The sequence below is a fragment of the Mustela lutreola genome, chromosome 3 (assembly GCF_030435805.1).
Source record: "Mustela lutreola isolate mMusLut2 chromosome 3, mMusLut2.pri, whole genome shotgun sequence".
NCBI classification, from domain to species: domain Eukaryota; kingdom Metazoa; phylum Chordata; class Mammalia; order Carnivora; family Mustelidae; genus Mustela; species Mustela lutreola.
The window spans coordinates 68,339,086-68,360,393 of record NC_081292.1 but is presented as its reverse complement, the minus strand read 5'-3'; the positions used below and the strand labels follow the sequence as shown (position 1 = coordinate 68,360,393).

Below are 21,308 nucleotides of genomic sequence, written 5' to 3'. Positions count from 1 at the left end.
TATTTGAAACTATACAATCTCTAAAAATGCAGCTAACTTACAGTGTTTTAATATGTCCAAACTTCCTAATAATTAAATTTAAGGCTTGAACAAGGGAAATGTACAGAACTCACAAAATATAACTACACATTTCTCTAATTATTAAAAAAAAAAAAAAAAAAAAAAGCGGTCCTGACTCCAACAAGACGTACCACAAAACATCAATCACTAGCCACCTGTGGCTCCAGAGTACGTGAGATAGTGCTTGTTAGAACTGAAATGCGCTCTCCAAAAATATAATAATAAAAATAGGTCATTAATGATGAGGGAGCAGGAGGCTGGCTGAAAACAAAGCAAGAGCTGGCGCCTTGCATCCCCCCCTTCATCCGCTCCCCTCCATATGTGTAGCATTCCTCAGGCACCCCTGACTGCCATAAAATGATAAATAGTTAACTTGCTGAGATCACAATCCTGCAAGACAGGAGTCTCCCTTGGTTTGCAAATGTCCTTGAGATTACAACAAAGAAGTTACCTTATCAATAGCCCAATTTCCAAAGACACAGAACTCAGTTCCTCAAGCCTAATGTCACCCTCCCCTCCATAAAAAAACCGAAGGAGGTGGAAGTAGAAGGAAAAGTAAATAAAGTCAAATTTCTTCTAAACCTAAATCTCATTAACAAGGAGCAACTAAGCCTTCAATATCCTGGTAGTATTCTTTGCCCCAATAGCCCTTCTGGACACCCCTTTGTCCTCACCTACCCAACTCCTGTGTATATAACCAACCACTCCTAACAACCTGGGGCAGCCGCATCTCTGCCTGCCCACGGGCCCTGTCCCCGTGCTTTAATAAATCACCTTTTGCACCAACGACGTCTTAAGAATTCTTTCTTTAGTCGTCGGCTCCGAACCTCCTCACCCCACCGAACTTGACTTAGGTTCTGGGACTTCATCAATTAATCCTTCTTAATACCGATTACATGTTAATATATAGCAGGTTAATAAAATACGTTAAAACTAATTTGACCTGTTTCATTTTCTTGTTTAAAATGTGGCTCCAGGAAAACTTCAAATTACATATGGGGCCATGGTTTTTTTTTATTATCCCTGGTGTTCTACCTGAGCAAACCATTCCAATTTCTAACCAGCAAAATTTTATAACCATTTTCTTTTGGTTTGGTACTCTCTAGTTCCATATTCCTATCCTAAAAACAAAAAGGGTATGTTAACCTGGGTCTGTATCCGGCGTGGTATTGAAAATAAGGGCTGCCTATAGTCATCTGGCTATTCAACAACAGGAATCTAACCTATTACCACAACCAAGGCCCAAAAGAAAGCCAGGTACCTTTTATAAAGTCTTCAGAGCCTGGAAAGCTAATCCTCACTCAAACCAACTCACTTACCAGCTTTCTATGAGGGAATGTGAATCCCAATACCACTTCAAGAGACTCTCCAGAAATCCTTCAGCCATCAAAGAGTTAAAAGTGACCACCTTAGGATGGCATAAGAGGATTTAAGGCAGAAATGACTAACTTGCACAGCAGGGTGTGAGGAGGCACTGTGGGAAGGAAAGGATGGGAGGGAGTGTGAGTAAAGCAGAAAGCTGGACTTTGTAGGAGTCACAGATAGGACTTCATAAGGGTCTGACTGACTTACTTTTTACATTTGCTTAGTATCTACTTATGTAAAGCACTAGGATTAACACAGCTAAATAAACAGTGTCCACTCTTAAGAAGCTCATAATCTAATCAAACTGAAGTCAGGACAGATCAGTGTACAAGGCCAGCTGTTTTGACAGTTAATCCTGAGCTATAATCTCAAGGACGAAAATCAGAGATGGTTAATAAAGTCAAATCAGTAGACAAAATGTTGCTGCTAAATAGATTCAGGAGGTAAAGAAGGTTATGGTTAAATGGGTATCATGATGAATGGACTCCGAGAACCCTTTGAAATGTTACATTTGGGGCGCACATGCATGTGTATGTGTGTGTGTGTGTGTGTGTGTGTGAGATGGGGTGGGGGGGGAGAATTCATAGCAATCAACAGATGCTCTGAAGTAATGGTCTCCAAACTTGTAATTTTTTTATGAACTGTATATACCTACTTTTATGTACTCTATGCAACATGAATAAAATTAGGATCTAAAACAATAAGGCTAAAAATATAAATAAAAGTTCTAAAATTTTATTTTTATATCTTCAATGGCTTTTCTTGCATAGCCCACATGAATCCTACTCTAAAGGAAATTTAAAAAAAAAGCCTGGACAGTTACTAAAACTACACCTCAACTGGAGATGAGTTAAGGTCAACCACAAAAATCCTTTAAGTCACTTCCAGAAAGTTTTTCTCTGAAAATGAATGGAGCATTTTCACTCTGAAACAAAGGAAACATTCTTAAAATGTTGGTTCTACACATGTCAGATAATATATACTTTGCTTTTATCTTCAGTTTGTTCTCCTTCATGTTAATATTTTAATGCCCTAAAAAACCTTCTAAATGTTAAGATAGAAATTATCTTTAAAAATCAAGACTTTTAGAAAAGCTGTGTAAAATGAGTTCTATTTGATTTTTTTTTTTTTACTAGTAAAAAATTTGAGGTAGTATCACTAAATTTAAATTATTGCTTGAGGGAGAGATTTTGTGCTGTTTTAACACTGAGAGTGCTTCTGTAGTACCTTCAGAAGCTCTCAAGTCAATTGTTTTCAATATACTTTTCCAAGCATAAAATTTTTTGCCTCCAATTTCACATTTCAGTTCCAGAAAAATAGGTAATGGATATAGACAAGTCAAACAAAATAGCTAGCAGGTAATTAGTAATAAACATCTACTTCAAGTTTATTATCAATAAAAATCTAAGAAAAGGAAACTAAAAATATTAGCAAGGTATGAAAAGGCACTCACATACTGCTCACAGAAATATAAACTGATATCATCACCTTTCTGGAAAGGAAATCTGAAAGTATGCTCTGATTTAGCAATTACATTAGGAAATTATTTCAAAATTTGGAGAAAAATTTATATATGAAAATTACATCACAATATTTTATTTCTGTACAGGAAATGATTGGATGAAAGTTTTCTAAAATGTTAACAGTGTTTATCCCTCGGTGGTAGGGCTATAAGTTGTGTTTACCTTCCTTTTTTCTTTTCTTTTTTTTTTTGTATATTCTGTTTAAATAATAAGCATGTATTAAATTTAATCCTCCCAAAATTCAAGTTTCTTTTTAGAATTCCTTTTAACAAATATCACTCAGATCCTCTCAAACAAGTAAGTATCTGCTATTTCTATTTCAAGTAAGAGAGGGCTCCTATTCTAATCCTTGATTTTTACCTCCCCCTCATCAAAAGCATTCAGCCCCCAACTAAAGCACAGCAGAGAGGAGCTCTAGTCAACGACAGATCTAAGTTCAAATCCTAGAAACACCATTTACATTGTGTTACTTTGGGCAAGTTTTCTAAACTTCAGAGAATTCTTAAATAAGATTACATAAATTTAGAGATTAAGATAGTTTCATACCACAGTGGGCAGCTCAGAAAGGGTATAAAGATGAAGGTGGAATTTTAAGGGGAGGGAGTAGGTGGGACTATAAAATGAAATTACAGGAATACAATTTGGGATTCATCCCAGAAAGAGTTATGGTGACATATGATCTGACATGATAGCATGAGACTAAAAAGAGTAAAAGAGTAAATTTTTCTTCAGTCTTCTGTATTGAACATTTCCTGTGTGTTGCACACTAGGGACACTGCACTGAACAGGGTAAACAAGATCCCTGCTTCCTGACCACACATTCTGTGGTAGCAGGGGTGGGGAGTCAGGTGGGGGTGGGAGGCGGAGACAGACAAATGAATCAAGTTGGCGGTGTGCGCCACAAATAAAACAAGGTAAGAGGACAGCTGGAGGATGGGGTGATGTTTTAAATAGGGTGGTCAGAGAAGATTGCTCTGCAGAATGGGCTGCGACTGGAAGGACAAAAAGCCAAGACAGGATCTTGAGGCTGAGAGGAGAACAAGAGCGAAGTCAAAGATGGGAACAAACCTGGAGTGTTCACAGCAAAAAGCCCACTGTGGAAGAGGGAACTGAAAAGTTAGCAGGTGTGAGATTACATGGAGCCACAGCATGAAAAGGAGTTTGGGTTTTATTTTCACTGTGGTAAGAACCCACTGATGTTTCGGCAGAGTGGCATGAGCTGACTGTATTTAAAAAATTACTTCGACAGATTTGTGGAGAGAGAATTCTAGTGACAGGATGCTATGACAGCAGGCCAAACATGCCTCGAACTAGGCAGGACTGATAGCATGAGTTGGGGTGGAATCGTGCAGAATTCCCATAGAGGCTGATCTTCAGACCTATCTTTCAAACTCTTTCAGACCAGCACAAAGATTTCTCTTTCTAAAACCTGCCCTGGTTCTCCCATCTCAACTGTGCCATTACTAAACTTCACATACTATCATAATGAGAACATACATCAAAGTGTATTATAATTTTAGATTTACATAGCTATCCCTCCTACTAGACCAAGCTCCAAGAACCAAGGCAGGAAACATGTTTTATTTCTCTTTGATATACCTAGCAGAGTACCTGGCATATAAATGTGCTCAATTAATGTCTGCCAATTCAAAGGATGAACAAATACATTTAAAATAATCAAAGCCATTTGTAGTCATTTCCTACGGCTACTGAAATAACACAAACTTTGTGGCTTAAAACAAAAGAACCTTATTTTCTCTCAGTTCTGCAGGCTTGAAGTCCAAAATCAAGTGTTGGCCGGGAAGGGCTTGTTACCTCTGAAGGCTTTAGGGAAGAATCCTTCTTTGCCTCTTAGGAGTTTCTGGTGTATCACAGCAATCCTTTGCATTTCTGGCTTATATACTGCATCACTCCAATCTGTTCTATCTTCACATGGTCTTCCCTGTGTGTGTCTCGGTCTCTGTGCATCCTTTCCTTTTAGAAAGACATCAGTCATTGGATTTAGGGCCTGTCCTAATCCCATATGACCTCAACTTGATTACATCTGCAAAGGTCCTTATACCAAGTAAGGTTACATTTTGAGGTTCCAAGTAGATATGAATTTCTGGTGGACACTATTCAACCCACCATGCCATTCAACACCACAATGGATTGCCTTATAAAGTGGTAATCTTATTCCAAAAATGTTCAAGCAAAAACTGAGTAGCCAAAATGGATGTTCAACAGAAGAGATTTAAAAAAAAAAAAAGATTTTATTTATTTACTTGACAGACAGAGATCACAAGTAGGCAGAGAGGCAGGCGGTGGGTTGGGGGGCGGGGGGTGGGGGAGAAGGCTCCCTGCTGAGCAGAGAGCCTGATATGTGGCTCGATCCCAGGACCCAGGGATCATGATCTGAGCTGAAGGCAGGGGCTTTAACCCACTGAGCCACCCAGGCACCCAAAAGAAGAGGTTTCTATATTGCCTCTGTGTGTCCTTTAAAACCTCTGTGGTTTCAGTTTACTTAACTGTATGTTGAGTAAACTCATTTTTATAGTCTCTTCTAACATAAATGTTCTGATTCTGGGTCATAAATTTTCTTGATGACTTTTTACATTTTATAAATATGTTATGCTAATAAAGAGACCCTTAAATATGTGAATAAATTAAACTATAGCAGAAAGCTTAACTTCTCAGTTCTGAGATAGGCAAAATAGTTTTTGTAAACTATCTCCCACCGAACTTACTTCATTTTCCCATTAAAAATGCAATGTATTCCTCTACACATCAAAGCACTAGACTTCCATTTTAATAAACCACTTTGAATACCTAGTATGTGCCAGTGAACAACCCACTTCTGAACCACCTATTTATACTTATTTATACTAGCTAGACCTTTCTTCATTATTTCTACATAACAGACATGTCACTTAATGGTAAGTTAAAAAAAAAAAAAAAAAGCTTTACTGATTTCTATTACAAAAGTGATATATTTTTACTCTTAAAAAAAATTCACAAGGCACCTGGGTGGCTCTGCCATTAAGAGTCTGTCTTCAGCTCGGGTCACAATCCCAGAGTCCTGGGATCAAGCCCTGCTCAGTGGGGAGCCTGCTTCTCCCTCTCGCACTCCCCTTGCTTATGTTCCCTCTCTCACTCCCTCTGTTAAATAAAGAAAAAATTAAAAAAAAAAAAATTTCACGAGTACAAAGATAGTAAAAATCACCAGAAGTCCCAGTCCCAAAGATAGCCACTGTTAACATTTTGCTGACCAGCCCATCAGACTTGTATGTATGCATACACTGGTGTATATAATATCCTTCATATTTTTATTTACAAAACTCAGATGTTATGTAGAAAGTTACATAAACAGGCTAATACACATGTTACTCTGCAGGTAGTCTTTTTCCCAAATCGTTATGCATACCTTTCCAAGACGAATATGGATATATGGCATCACTTTACTGGATAGAATTTTATGCTGAATTAAAACAACATATTCTAACCAACCACCACACTGATGAGCACTGGAATAATCTAAATACCCATCATTCCAGTGTTACAAATTATTACCAAAAAAATTTCTGTGCATTTGTTTTAGCAAATTTTTTGCAACTACCCCTTTAGACAAATTCCATGACTGCAAACGGTAGTATTCACACTTAAAATTTGGATTTGTAAAGATGTGCTGCCTTCCCAAAATGCTGAATCAAATGATGCTCCTAGCTCTTTATATAAGAATAAGCCATTTTTCTCAGACCCTGCTAACACTGGGTTTTGCCAGTCTTTATCAATATGAAAATATGATTCCCCTCACCAAAAATACTCTTTCTTTCTTTCATTCTTTCTTCCGGCATTTCCTTTATTACTACCAAAGCTAAACATGTTTTCCTATATTTGTATTTCTTCCTGGAGATGAGTGTTCTACCAATTTTCTAATGAGTAGTCTTATATTTTCCTAAAGGTTTTTTTTTTTCTTTTTCCCTGTAAATCTTACTGCTCTTGCTCTGTTAAAAGAATCCTTTAGGAACAAGGTAAAGGTTATTTCCTTTCCCCCCTCCTTTTCAATGTCACACTAGATATCCTAGCTAATGTAGTAAGACAAAACAAAAAGGGATCACAGTAGAGACTGGAAGAGATAAAACTGTCTTTGTTCACAGATGACATGACTGTCTACAGAGAAAATCTGTAAGAATAGGGGGAAAAAATCCACCTGGAACAAATGAATGCTATAGCAAAATTAAAAGATAAAAGGTTAATACACAAAACCAACTTCTTTCCTGTATATCAGAATGAAAAAGTGAAATTACCATTTACATTATCACTTCCAAAAATGAAATACTTAAGCATATATCTAACAAAAAATGCACAAGATCTATGAGAAAATAACAAAACTCAGATGAATAAAAGAAGAACTAAATAAATGGAGAGTTACTGCATATTCATGGATGGGAAGACTTAACATTGTCAAAATGTCAGTTCTTCCTAACTTGATCTAGTTTCAATGCAATTCCAATCAAAATTCCAGTAAGTTATCTGCACACAGTGGTTTGTAGTAGTTTTACTCCTGAGTGCCAAAATTTAGAAGCAATCAAGATGTCCTTTAGTAGGTGAATGGAAAGACTGTGGTACAACCAGACAACAAACAGTGCTAAAAAGAACTGAGCTATCAGGCCATTAAAAAAAAACAAAACAAAACAAAAAAACAAAAACAAAAACAAAATGGGAAGAACCTTAAATGCATGTTATTAAGTGAAAGAAGCCAATCTGAAGCCAATCTGGGGATTATATGAATGCAACTATATCCAACTATATGACATATATGATATATATGACTATATGACTCATAGAATGTACAACACCGAGAGTGAACCTAACATATAGTATGGATTTGCATGATTATATCAATGTAGATTCATCAATTGTTACAGATGTGGCTGTCTAGTGGAGGGTGTTGATAAAGTTGGAGAAGACTAAAAATGTGCTGGGGCTACAGGCATGTGGAAAATCTCTGTACATTCCTCTTAAATTTACTGTGACCTTAAAACTGCTCTAAAAAAATTAACTCTTTAAAAAAGGTCTGCTATCTGGAATAGCTTCACTGTTTTTCTTAAAATTTTATTAAAATGTCCACTATAAAGAGTTCAATGAAAAAAGTAAAATGAAGTAAAAAAATTATCAAAAAATTCCATCACCCACCATTTCATATATAAAAGGCTATAGAGTGAGCAATTTGTATAACAGGAATATTAATTATTTTATTCCTCAATGTGAAAAAATGTTATTCTTAATTTTTAAAGTATAGGTGAAATACATCTTTCTTTATAAAAGGTTGTTCCTGTTGTATATAACTCTCATTTCAACAAATCAAATGGTATCTTCCCAACTGGCCCATTACACTTCTAATAATGGTTTGGCTTTATCTCTTACTACGTTTTAAGAAATAACTCACATATGTTTTAAATTGAATGTGTTTGTACTCTGATTTGTTTACATAATCACTGGATTATACATAGTTGCTATTCAAAGAATAATGTTCAGTAATGATAGACTGATATTTAAGGAAATTCAAAGGTCAATCCTTTCACAAGGAAGTTGGGGATATAGTGAGAGAAGCAACAAAGTTGGGAAGAACTAGTTTTAAAACTCTAATTTCTCCACTGTCTAAATTGTGGGATCTTGGAGAAATCACTTAATCTTTCTGAATCTCAACCATCAAATCTTTAAAATGACTTCCAGGATTCCTTTCAAGCATTAATATCCTGATTCCATTTCCAAAGAAGTCCTAAAGTGATTAAGCATGAAGACCAAGATTAGAAGCAAACATATACCATGGGAAAAAAATTGATGTATGAAATATTATTTCTATATGCCTGTGGAAAAGAGTAAAATACAACCAGAAGATAATAACAAGGTGGAATATACAAAACCAGTGGTCTGCAAACTGGGGCATGCACGTATAGCCCTTAGAAGTACAAGAGCATGGAGAATTTGAAAGAAATTAATTTCTCAGCACTCAACTTCCATATATACAATTTTCTAGAACCATTCCGCTAATCCAGTATAGCAGTTTTTATTTACCTCCACTCCCCTTTCATCCCTATTCCTCTACCACCTCACAAAGGAACCTGCAACACTCAACACTTCCCTATACTTACTGTGGAGCTGTTGTCTAACAACATCTAAAGAGCCAAAAGGAGAGTTCAAAATACCCATGGCGAGAAAGTTAATGACTTTACAGACTGGGATATCCTTTTTTTTTTTTTTTTTTTCAAGTAAAGGGGTCACCAATTCTGACTTTCATGAATACAGAAGTTAAACCAAATGCAGTTGCTACCTGACAAAGTATTAAAAATAAATTTGACCAATCACTTCATTGTCAACTTGGAAGAATGGGTGATATTGCTAAAATAAAGCACTTTTTATTCATGAGATTTCTCAACAGGTTCACTATTAAAGTAAAAAAGCAATTTAAGTTTTGACTTATTTGAGAAACAGAGAGAGAGCATGAGCAGGGAGGGGCAAAGGGAGAGGAAGAATCCCTGCATGCAGGACTCAATCCCAGGACCCTAATATCATGACCTAAGCCAAAACCAGATGATTAACTGACTTAGCTACCTAGGCACCCCAAACTTAGGGAAGTTTGAATGTTTTTAATTATAATTGTTTTTGCACAGAACTCAGAAGAACTGGGTGACAATTAATACTAAACATTTTTTATTCCCATTCACTAAATTCATGAATTTACTCACTTTAATTGTAGAAAAGTATGATAGTGTGATTGGTACAATGCTTCCAAGTATAAAATATGTAGTGACAGAAAAATAGAAATGAGTTCAAGAGAAAAATAAATATAAAAATTCTGACTGTTAAAATTAAGATATTGTTCACATATTTTTTGAAACAGATGTGGAAAGTATCAAGTTGTCAAAAACTCCCTGGATGTATTTTAAATAGTGATTTAAGTAATACACCAAAAATTATATCATTTACAAATACTGAAACTTGGAGGAAAGGTTGTTTTGTTTGTTTGTTTGTTTAAGTAGACTCCACATCCAGCACGGAACTCAACATGGGGCTTAAACCCATGACCCCGAGATCCAAGACCTGGGGTGAGATCAAGATTCAGATGCTCAACTAAGCCACCCAGGCACCCCTAAAGGAAAAATTCTTAATATGTGAGAAGGTATATAGTTTTGTGTTTGTTTTTCCAGTTCTTTGAAGGGGGTACATGAGCAAAAAACTCTGAGTGAAAGTTAGAACGTATCATTTGTCCTAACCTTCCTAAGATATTGCCTACTCGATATCCCCACCTGGAAAATCCCCAGATACTTGAACTCAATATATTCAAAGCAAATGTATTATCTCTTCCCCCCTAGTACCCCCCCACAAAAAACAAAACCTGTCTCCTCTTCCTATCTGTATTTTTGTTATTAGCTTCATGATCTACCTGGTCTCCAAGACTAAAAAAAGTAGGAATTTTTTTTTTTTTTTAATTACTTCCCACATCAAACCAGTTCCTAGGTCCTAACTCCTAACTTTCTAGTCCTTGTGCCACAGTCATTGTTTAGCATCTCCTCATGGGTTATCATCAAATAGCTTTTCAAAACAGTAACTATGTTTTGTTGTTATTGTTGTTGTTGTTTTTAGTATAGTTGACATACAATGTTAGTTTCAGGTGCATAACATAGCGATTTAACAAGATTATACATTATGCGGGGCTCACAACAAGTGTAGCTACCATCTGCTCCCAAACATCCCTATTACAATATCAGTGACTATATTCCTTATGCTATGCCTTTTACTTCTGTGAATTCTTCATTACTGAAAACCTGTATCTCCCACTCCTACTGCCCATTTTGCCCAACCCCTCACTCACCTCCCCTGTGGCAACCACTAATTTGTTCTCTATATTTATAGGTCTGATTCTACTTTTTGTTTATTCTTTTTTTATAAAAAGATTTCACTTCTGAGTGAAATCATACAGTATTTGTCTTTCTCTGACTTATTTCACTCAGCATTATATCCTCTAGGTCCATCCATGTTGTCTCAAATGGCATGATCTCATCTTTTTTTATGGCTAAGCAATATTCCTGTGTGTGTGTTTGTGTGTGTATGTGTGCACACACATGCGCGCGCATACACATGCATACACCTTCCTTATCCATTTGTCTATCAGTGGACACTTAGGCTGCTTCCATATCTTGGTTATTGTAACTAATGATACAAGAAACCTCAACCTTTTCAAATTAGTGCTTTTGTTTTCTTTGGGTAAATATCAAGTAGTGGAATTACCCGATCATATGGCATTTCTATTTTTAATTTTTCAAGGAACCTCCATACTGTTTTCTACAGAGGCTACTTAAATTTACATTTCACCAACAGTGCACAGGAATTACTTTTTCTCCACACCCTTGCCAACACTTATTTCTCATCATTTTGATTTTAGCCTTTCTGACAGGTGTATGGTGATCTCTCATTAGTTTTGATTTGCATTTCCCTAATGATGAGTAATGTTAAGCATCTTTTCATGTGTCTGTTGGCCAGCTACATGTCTTCTTTGGGAAAAATGTCTATTTAGGTCCTCTGCCCATTTCCTAATTGGATTTTTTTTAGATGAGTTGTATAAGTCCTTTATATATCTTGGATATTAACCACTTGTCACAGATATAATTTGCAAATATCTTCTCCTATTCAGTAGGTTGCCTTTTTGTTTTATTGATGGTTTCCTTCACTGTGCAACAGCTTATTTTGATGTGTTGTCAATAGTTTATTTTTGTTTTTGTTTTCATTGCCCTAATGAGACATACCTAGGAAAATGTTGCTACAACCGATGTGGAAGAGATTACTGCCTATGTTGTCTTCTAAGATTTTTATGGTTTCAGGTCTTACATTTATGTCTTTAATCCATTTTGATTATTTTTATGTATAGTGTTAAAATGTAGTCCAATTTTATTCTTTTACATGTAGTTATCCAGTGTTCCCAGCACCATCTATTGAAAAGTCTTAGTCTTTTCCCCATATTCCTGCCTCCTTTGTCATAGATTAGTTGACCATATAATCAAGAGTTTATTTCAGGCGTTTATTCTCTGTTCCAGTGATCTATTTTTGAGCCAGTACCTTACTGTTTTGACTACTACAGCTTTGTAGTATAACTTGAAATCTGGAACTGTGATACCTCTAGCTTTGTTTTTCTAACAATAATTACACTTAAATTTACTTCTCAACAACTCCCATGGAGAGTGAAACTACTTTATAATTGTCAGAGCTATGCAAAATTACCTGTAATGTGCATAATTGAGTTAGCCAAAGAAATTACAAAATCATGAAATTGGAAGGAACCGGAAGAGTCAATCCCTTTGACCATATCTTTCAAACTGCTATCTCAATTTATAATCTCATGAAGTAGCCTGTTCTCTCTCTGGATATCTCTGTCAGAGATTTGAACCCAAATACAACTTGTTTCGCTTTTTCTAGGGTTATTGTGATTAAAAAGAAGATTCATGCTAAAAGAAGGACATTGGAAAAATTACACAAAATTCTAAACAAAAAGTTAAAATTAAGTTCTAGTTTAACATCCAGAGATGGCTTCCATTAGCATCTGGGGATACCTATACCTTTATTTTTCTTTTTTTGTGAGTAAGCATGGTGTATAGATATGTATACATTTTGTTATTTAGTTTTAAACAAAATTGGGACAAACTATAGATGATCGGTATTAAAAGTGAAGGCAATGTATTAATTTTTTTATTCAACTGCTCAATTACTTTTCAGCAAATTTACAATTTATATCCTACTGGCACTTTGTAATCTTCACGTTATATACTTATTTTATCTTTCTTTTAGTTTGCGTTTCTTTAATTATTAGTGTGATTAAACATAAGATCTATGTCCCTATTGTTTCAACGTATTAGTCTTATTCTACTCTCTACAGAAACATCCTTTTCTCGTGTCATAAAAGGAAGGAGAGAACACATAGTCTTTAAGGCCCCCAGAGCTTAATCCATTTCTACTATCTAGTTGTGTTACTTTGGACAAGGGACGACTTTAAGCTTGTATCTTCTCTGATATATTAGCAACTGCCCTCATCAAGTAGAACAGGGTGTGCCAATCAAGAACACCCAACCAATCAAAATCTTAACCATTCCCTCCTTTTTCTCATTCACATGGTAGTAATTCACATACTGGAAGAGAGCAATGCTCTATCATCTTTTACCAACCACTCTTCCACCTCCACCCCCAAGTTCTTGGCCCAAATCCTAAGGCTTTCCTTTTCCAACTTAATGTCTCCAATTTCTTCATTCACATATCAAACAATGTGCTTTGAAATCACTTCATCACCTTGGTGAATATCTTCAGAGTATGATTTAACTTAGTCATGTCCTCCTAGAAAGTGGCAACTAGAACCAAATCCAGATATGATTTGAAACAACCAAAATAAAGGTTATCACTTCAAATAATCACCTCAAACCATCAAATGTGTTTTCTTTATCCACATCTATGAGCCAACAAAAATCTATAATCATTAAACATAAAGACTAACTACATTCTACTCACCTTCACGGGAGACAGACTAGGATACAAAGTAAGGGTATGAAACATGAGAGGCCTTTCTCAAAGTTCTTGTGATGCCTTGGGCAAATAATGTATTGTGTCTAAAGTCAATTTACTCCTTGGGAAAAAAAGGTAAAAATGGGAGTAACAGCACTTATATAGAGTTTTTGTAAAGATTAAATACATCAATTACAGTATCTGGCATGTGAGAGGTACTCAATAAATAGAAACAATTATGACTGAAACAAGAGTACTGCACCTTTATTAAGCACCATTTGTCAAGTACTTTACGTGGTCCTGAGCTCGAGTTTGGTCTACCCGAAACGCGGATGAGAGAGAGGCTTGGCTGAAACTTAGCCAATTAACAATTCATCTTCTTCCCCCAACTCTCCCGGCCCTGCTTTCATCCTCTCCTCCTCTTGCCATCATCTTCAGAAAATGAAGAGCCCTCCCTACCAGTAGGTGGAGGCATGGAGCAATAATCCAAAATTCCTACTTAAAATTACAAGCAGGAGAAACTTCTGATCACTGGAACAGATCCATTAGGAAGGGAACTTGCTAGCAGCCAAAATGAAGCTCTGTAAGCTTCAAAAGCTCATCTGCAAATGTTTTTGTTCCTTTCCTCATATACTACTACCTCATATAGTGTATATATAGTGTACCTGAATGCAAATACGTGAAAGTATCATTTATTTGTGAGTAACCTTTGAAAAATATTTTTAACAATAATATAAAAAATCAACAAAGTCTATATTGAGTTTAGGCAAGAACAGGCTAGTTAAATATGGGAAAGAATAAATACTCAATTTTCTCTCAATTCAAATTAAACAAGATATGAACAATCTGTAGAATAAAAAAGTTTTAAGTTGTTTCTAAATCAGAAGATTAAAAATTAATAGTTGATGTTTTTGGGAATTCCAAAGGGAATGACACTTCTAACAAAATTAGATTTTATATAAACACAGAAAATTAAATTAAAATTCCTTAAGATCTGCATGCAATGAGAATTCTCTTATCACCTAAATTTCCTAAGTGTCTTTAGTCCAACTAAATGGGTATCAATGGTCCCAGGCAAAAATCTGAATTAAGCTAATCTTTATCGACTTCCTTTTTCTTTAGCTCTTCTCCTCCCAAACTTGTCTCTATAACCATCACTAGAAAGAAGTTAATTCTCTAAAATTACTCTGGTCCTTCATGAAAAGAAAAGAGGGGGCAAAAAAAAAGGAAGGAAGGAAAGAATGGTTGAAACTTAAAGTATAAGCAGACATCTTATCAAATTGCCTCAAAGAGAATGGATGGTACCTCTCCTTTCCATCCAGTGAATTCCCTACTCTTCATAACTCCCTGAAAAGGCTTAATATTTTACCTTTCGTGGGACATTTGTGTTTTAAAAAAGAATTCTTAAATAGAGAGTATGTACAGCTGATGAAACTCTAAGCATAGCAACAAGGCAACAAAACCTGGGCATAGGTCTAAAACCTCTTCCAATCACATCCCACAGACTAAACGTGTTCCTGATGACAACTTATAAACTAGCAATTTGAACACCCTACTCCTCAATCAGAACAACACTCCAAATACACTATAAATTTACATTAATATTATGTTTGAACATATATGTGAATTATAGCATAGATACATATTACTTCAGAAGTAAAAGCCAAAATATGATACTATTAAATTTAAATCAAAGAAAAATTTCTGAAAATAGAAAAATCAAACCAAGATCCCAACACAAGTGTTTTGGGAGTAGATAGGGAGGAAGTTCCCAGCAAATGAACCACTCCAGGATGTCCCACTGACTGTTCACATGATTTCCTGTGTACTGGCTTCTGAATGTAGATTTGTGAAGAGGCAACTACTATCTTAACAGTAATTTGGAGTAATGAACTATTACAAACTGACATTAGATGTATAACAGTCCTTACAAACAAGCACAAGACATGCAAATGAAATCTGACAAAAGAGGAAATGTAAATGCACAGACACTTCAGAAAGTGTATATTATTGCTTAGTCTAAGTTGAAACAAACTCAGCATACCATAGTGCATCTAACATAGAAGAACATTTTTTTTTTTTAATAAAGATTTTATTTATTTATTCGACAGACAGAGAGCACAAGTAGGCAGAGAGGCAGGCAGAGAGAGAGAGAGGAGGAAGCAGGCTCCCCGCGGAGAAGAGAGCCCGATGCGGGGCTCGATCCCAGGACCCTGGAATCATGACCTGAGCTGAAGGCAAAGGCTTTAACCCACTGAGCCACCCATGTGCCCCTAGAAGAACATTTCTATAAATGTTTATAAAACATTCATAAAATTCTTACTAATTATATAATATTATAATCTAGTAATCTATGATTGGTGATGAAAGAGTGATAATCATTTTTCTTAGTATTGTAAAAGGACAGAGCATTCTAGAAAGCCAAAAAATGTTCTTACTTCTTGACCCAACCCAGTGATACCATTCTAATGATTTTATCAAACATGTATGAAGGTGTTAAGGTTTTGTGTACAACATCAAGACCTGAAATAGTTCTAACGTTCACCATTCAGATAATGTGATACTCATAGATCAACATGACATCACCACTAATGATCATTAAATATACATAAAACCATGCTGATCTCTGACAGCATAGTAGCCACTAGCCATATGCAGCTATTTAAATAAAACTAAATTTACAATTCAGTTCCTCAGACTAGCCACATTTCAAGTGCTTATCTAGGTATATATGGATAGTGACTATTACACTGGATACTGCAGAGAAATTTTCCATCATCACAAAAAGTTCTGTTGGATAGTGCTGCCCTACACAATTTCTCGGACCATCCTCTAACCGCCCCCACAACATGCACCCACTGATCTAGAAACATCTACATAATCTTCAGGCTTTGGCTGAAGCCTCAACTACTATGTGAGGCTTCCCCCGATTCATTCAGGAAATTTGGGTTTACCTTCCTGTAGTCTCATTATGCCTTGATAACTCCAATATAAAAATTATGTCACATATAATCATACCATTTTCCCCCAACATAATCCTGTAGGCTTCTTTAAGAACCAACTTTTATCCAAGGGACTTTGAACTGTTCTGGCACATCTAGAAACTTGAAAAATTGTCATATACTAAGAACATTGCTAAAGACAACAGAGATGTATACTGTAAGTAAAAAATGTTTATGTATAAGGAACATAATGCATCAAAGAAAAATGTGGTTAGGTTGGCAGGCTCACAAGTCATTTTTCTTTTTTTCAATTACTAATTCTTTGCATTTTCTTAGTACTCAATACAAGGAATCTCATTCTCAGAAGGTGTTTAGTAAATATTTATGGAATAGTTTCTGTATTTAAAAAAAAGGAGAAAAAGACACCAAGAAGGAACCCTAATGTAAACTATGGACTCAGGGTGGTAATGATGAGGCAATGTAGGTTCAGCAATTGTAACAAATGTATTACTCTGATGGGGGATGCTAATAATGGGGAGGCTATGCATGTACCAGGCCAGAAAGCATATGGGAGATCTCTTTACCTTGCACTCGATTGTGCTGTGAACTTAAAACTGCTCTAAAAAGATACTGTCTTCAGGAAAGAGACCCTAATATTTTGTTCAATAATACATACCATCAATTTATGATAAATTTTAAAAATAAGATCACAAATTTCTAACCTAAATAATATTTCTCTCCAGTGCATAGAAAATCTGACTAAGGGACGCCTGGGTGGCTCAGTGGGTTAAGCCACTGCCTTCGGCTTGGGTCATGATCCCAGGGTCCTGGGATGGAGCCCCACATCGGGCTGTCTGCTCTGCAGGGAGCCTGCTTCCTCTTCTCTCTCTCTCTCTGCCTGCCTCTCTGCCTACTTGTGAACTCTGTCAAATAGATAAATAAAATCTTTAAAAAAAAAAGAAAATCTGACTAAAATAATCACAGGCACAGTGCTTTGGTATGTTATCAATACACTAACTCAGCTTCCACACTTACTAAGTACTTACCCAAGCAAAGCACGATGGACATAGTAGTGAACTAGACAATTTCTTCTTCTTTTTTTAAAGTTTTTAAAATTTATTTGAGAGAGAGAGAGAAGTAGAGTGAGAGGGAGAAGCAGACTCCCTGTTGAGCAGAGAGCCTGGGACTTGATCCCAGGACCCTGAGATCATGACCTAGTCTAGTCCAAGGCAGATGCTTAACCGACTGAGCTACCCAGGCACCCCAAGCAAGACAAGTTCTGCTCTCACAATATTTTACCTAAGTAAGAACTTTATTCTCCAAGAAAAAACCTTGGATAAAAAATCTTGGATAACTTTAATATCAGTTATCAACAACAGATACCCTAAAATGGCAAAAACAAGCTTCTCTTATTATTCTGATTTTTCAAATAATTCAAAGAACTCATATTAACCATTTGAGAAAGTAGTACCTGACCTGGTTTAAAACAAAAAGTTAATGCCTCATTTACTTGGCATTCTTGGGACAGTTAGTTGGTATTCCACAGAAATGAATTTTTCAGACAACTCACCCTTACCCATTTAAGCACCAACACTGGTTTGGCATGGAGATTTTTTTAAGTGGGAATCTTTCCATTTTTAAAAGCAGATTCAATTAAGTATTATTTTGACTAATAATTATTGGGTTGTATAACACTCAAGCTCCTAAAGTATATGTCCCCAGGGTTCCCTTTTAAAAGTTGCTGGCTTTGAAGAGTTTTTCTTCTGATCTCCAGCTTTGGTGTGTCCGTTCTCAACTTTTGCCATTATCAGTGAGAAACTGATCCTAGCAGCCTCCAACCCCTTTAAATTTGCACTGCTTGCAACACAAGTTTGTCAGAACTTTACCTAAAACACACAGACTTTGAGAGGATCATCAAATCTATATTTTGGTTGCTCAGTCTTCTGCTTATTTCCTGAATCTTTTTGAAGTCTGCAGTTACAAGTTCCAAACCAGGTTCAGGATAAAGGAGTGCTATACCTTGATAAAAGTCCTTGCATTGTTTTCATATTTAAAACTGATGCACAGTCAGAGGTAACTTCATTACTTATTCACTCATCCAACAAGTATTAAGTACCTACTAGGAGATAGTCTCCAGCGGTACGGTGAAACTGAAGAACTGAAAAGATTGCTACCTTTGAACATATTCTAAAATGGATTCAGAAAAATAATTTCGTAGCACCTAAAAAAAAAGAAAGGAAGCCAGGTTTGGAGGGGTTTTTTGTTTTTTGGGTTTTTCTTTTTTAAGTATTAAATGAAACTACCAAACCACCTCAGCTTTTTAAAAATTTTGTACCTTTAGACTTAGGAACTGAAAATTCAAGGGTTTTGATTTAATCAAACATTTATTGTATAAAGCTCTGAAAAAGATTCCCAAATTTTCTTTTTTTTTTCTATTACACATTCCCATCTAGCCCTAAATAAATCACTAGCAACATGAGTCTTGGTAATGATAAACAGTCTAAGTCTTGGTAATGATAGATACACACCCATTTCAGCGCATGGTAAGTTTAACATCATTTTAATGCTGGGCAACAATGTTTAGAAAAAATGTTATAATTCAAGAAACTTTCTGTCCAAATTTTTGTAAATTCCTATATATTTCACTTGGAGGTTTAGTTTTTTTATTTTTTTTAAGCTTTAGGAATTAGTAAAATATGGTGTAAATCTACAATATTTGCTTTATCTGCCACAACCATAGTTTTAAAATTCCATTACCCATTTAAACCCAAGGCTAGGAAATGAGTCAAGAAGGAGCAGGGCTTCAAATTGGTCTCTGAGGATTAATTACGACAACAGGTAAAACCCTGGTATGAGGCTTGTTTTAATGCTCTTGGAATCTCCTTTCTCATTCATTTTCTCCTCAGGGAGCACAAGTAACTTTATTGGTATTTTATTATTTTATAAAGAACTACTGATCATCCTTATTAGTTATACTGACCTGGAAATGCGTATTAGTTATGTGCCTGTGATCTGAGAAGGTAAAATAATATTGTGAAGTGAAAAAAATTACATTAAAATCCTTTTCCAGCAATGCATTAACATTTCTTCAACATTAATTTTGAAACCTGAAAATGCCTTAAAGCTTAAATACTATAAAGGCAGAGCATGGACCTAACTTTCAAAATAACAATGTAGTATTATTTAAACTACTATAGTAATCACAAATTTGGCTCTGACCTCATTAACATACCATCTTGTCCTGTGAAATAAGTCTCATTTCAAATAAAAACAATTTACAGAGAAATCCAGATGGTCTCTTGCTTTCTCTACCATTCAGGCAAAAAAGCAAATGACAAATATTTACTGGACTCACCTATCATACGCAAAATCTCTACCAGGTGCTATCCACACTACGGGTTTAAACATATATATACATACATAGACCCGGCTCAAGATAATTACAAGTGGAGAGAAAATATGCTTCATAAAAGATACTAACCAAGAGGAAAAACAAATATATTTGAATTAAAAATTGATCATGAACAGGTAACATTCTGGCAGCAGAAATGCAGGGTACTTGGTTCAAATGTAAACAAAATTGTTTTTGCCTATTTTAAACCTGGCAATCAAAAACCCAGAACTAAGGAGTTGGGCCAACGGCATCACCAAAGGAGAAAACCGAAATTCTCAGGAGCGACTGGTATTGGACCATTCAAAATAAAGTCTCCCTGTGAGTGCTCATTAGCAGTTTCTCTCCTAAAATCTCCTTATCAAATTAAAACAAAACTGATGCCTGTTTATCAACTTTGCAGAAACCGAAGCTCTTCGGGGAAGCACTCCCGATTCTTGTTCCTTTGCTAGCACTTCATGTCCATCACAGAATAGAAGGGGCTGGGGAACAGCGACGAGGAATTGGCCTATTGTTCAGAGAACCGCAGGACCAACCGAACGCCACGGGGCGCGCGGGAGCAGGGGGGAGGCGAGGCGCAAACGCTGCACAGGTGTGTGCATGGGGGAAGGGGGACAGGTGTGCCCGCGGCCACAACTAAGGTTGGAGAGGCCCGACTTCGAGATCCAGACTTCGAGAAAGGGAGGAAAACGGTCATTCCCAAAGCTTAAACCGCTGAGCACGGAGGGGGCGGACCTGGAGAAGGTCTGAAGGGCTTTCAAAGCCCACCCGGGTTGGGCGCGGGGAGGAAATCAGAGAAGGCCGGGGGACTTAGTGTGCAAAGCTCGAGGATAAAAGAGAAGGCTCTCGAACCAAGAGGCCAGCCTAGAAATCCCCAACAATGGACAATGTTGGGTCTGAGGTAAATGGCTAGGAGACTGCGGGTGTCGCGAAGGTGAAGCCGGGTGAGAAGAGGGAAACAAAAGAGAGAAGCCCCCAAGTGTGGGTCCCCGGCGGCGGCGGCGGCAATTACCTGTGAGAGTTGCCGGGGATTGGGGCAGCCGAAGAGCGCGGAGCTGGAGCTGAAGCTGATGGCTCCTCGGCGGCTGAGGACGTGCTGGGGGACCGGCCTGTCCAGGGGCAGCACCGGCAGCTGGTAACATACTTCCATTGAATACGCCCGCCCTGCCCCCGCGCGGCGCCCGCCCAGCCGCGGCTGCCGGCCCCTGCGCTGGGAAGGGGCCGCGGCTCGGGGGCGCCGGGCCGAGGCGGGGGCAGGGCCGGCGGCCGCCGACCCCGGGCCGGGAAGCCGCACTCACGCCTTCCCCACCCCAACACTCCGCCCGGGCCGCCGGCGGGAAGACGCTGCGGCGGCCGCGGCGACAGTTACGAGGACCGGCGCGCGCCCGGCTCCGGGGTGCAAGCGGGGTCAGCACAGGCAAAGTCGGAGGGGGAACCCTGCCGCCCAGGGGCTCCTCGGCCGGGAGGAGCGGGTCCGGGGAAGGCAGAGCAGGAGCGGAG

General features: G+C 37.3%; 1 protein-coding gene across 5 annotated transcripts in view; it reads right to left on the bottom strand.

The window, feature by feature from the left end:
• The window catches only part of PDE7A (phosphodiesterase 7A), a 115,779-nt gene extending 94,724 nt beyond the window's left edge, over positions 1–21,055 (bottom strand). For all 5 annotated transcript variants that reach the window (XR_009351735.1, XM_059166337.1, XM_059166339.1 and 2 more), the window contains exon 1: positions 20,821–21,055. Coding sequence is in view for 4 of the 5 variants with exons in the window: in XM_059166337.1 (XP_059022320.1) it covers positions 20,821–20,958 (138 nt within the window). In the remaining variant the exon portion in view is untranslated. The remainder of the gene's footprint in view (positions 1–20,820) is intronic.
• Positions 21,056–21,308: the final 253 nt, after the last annotated feature.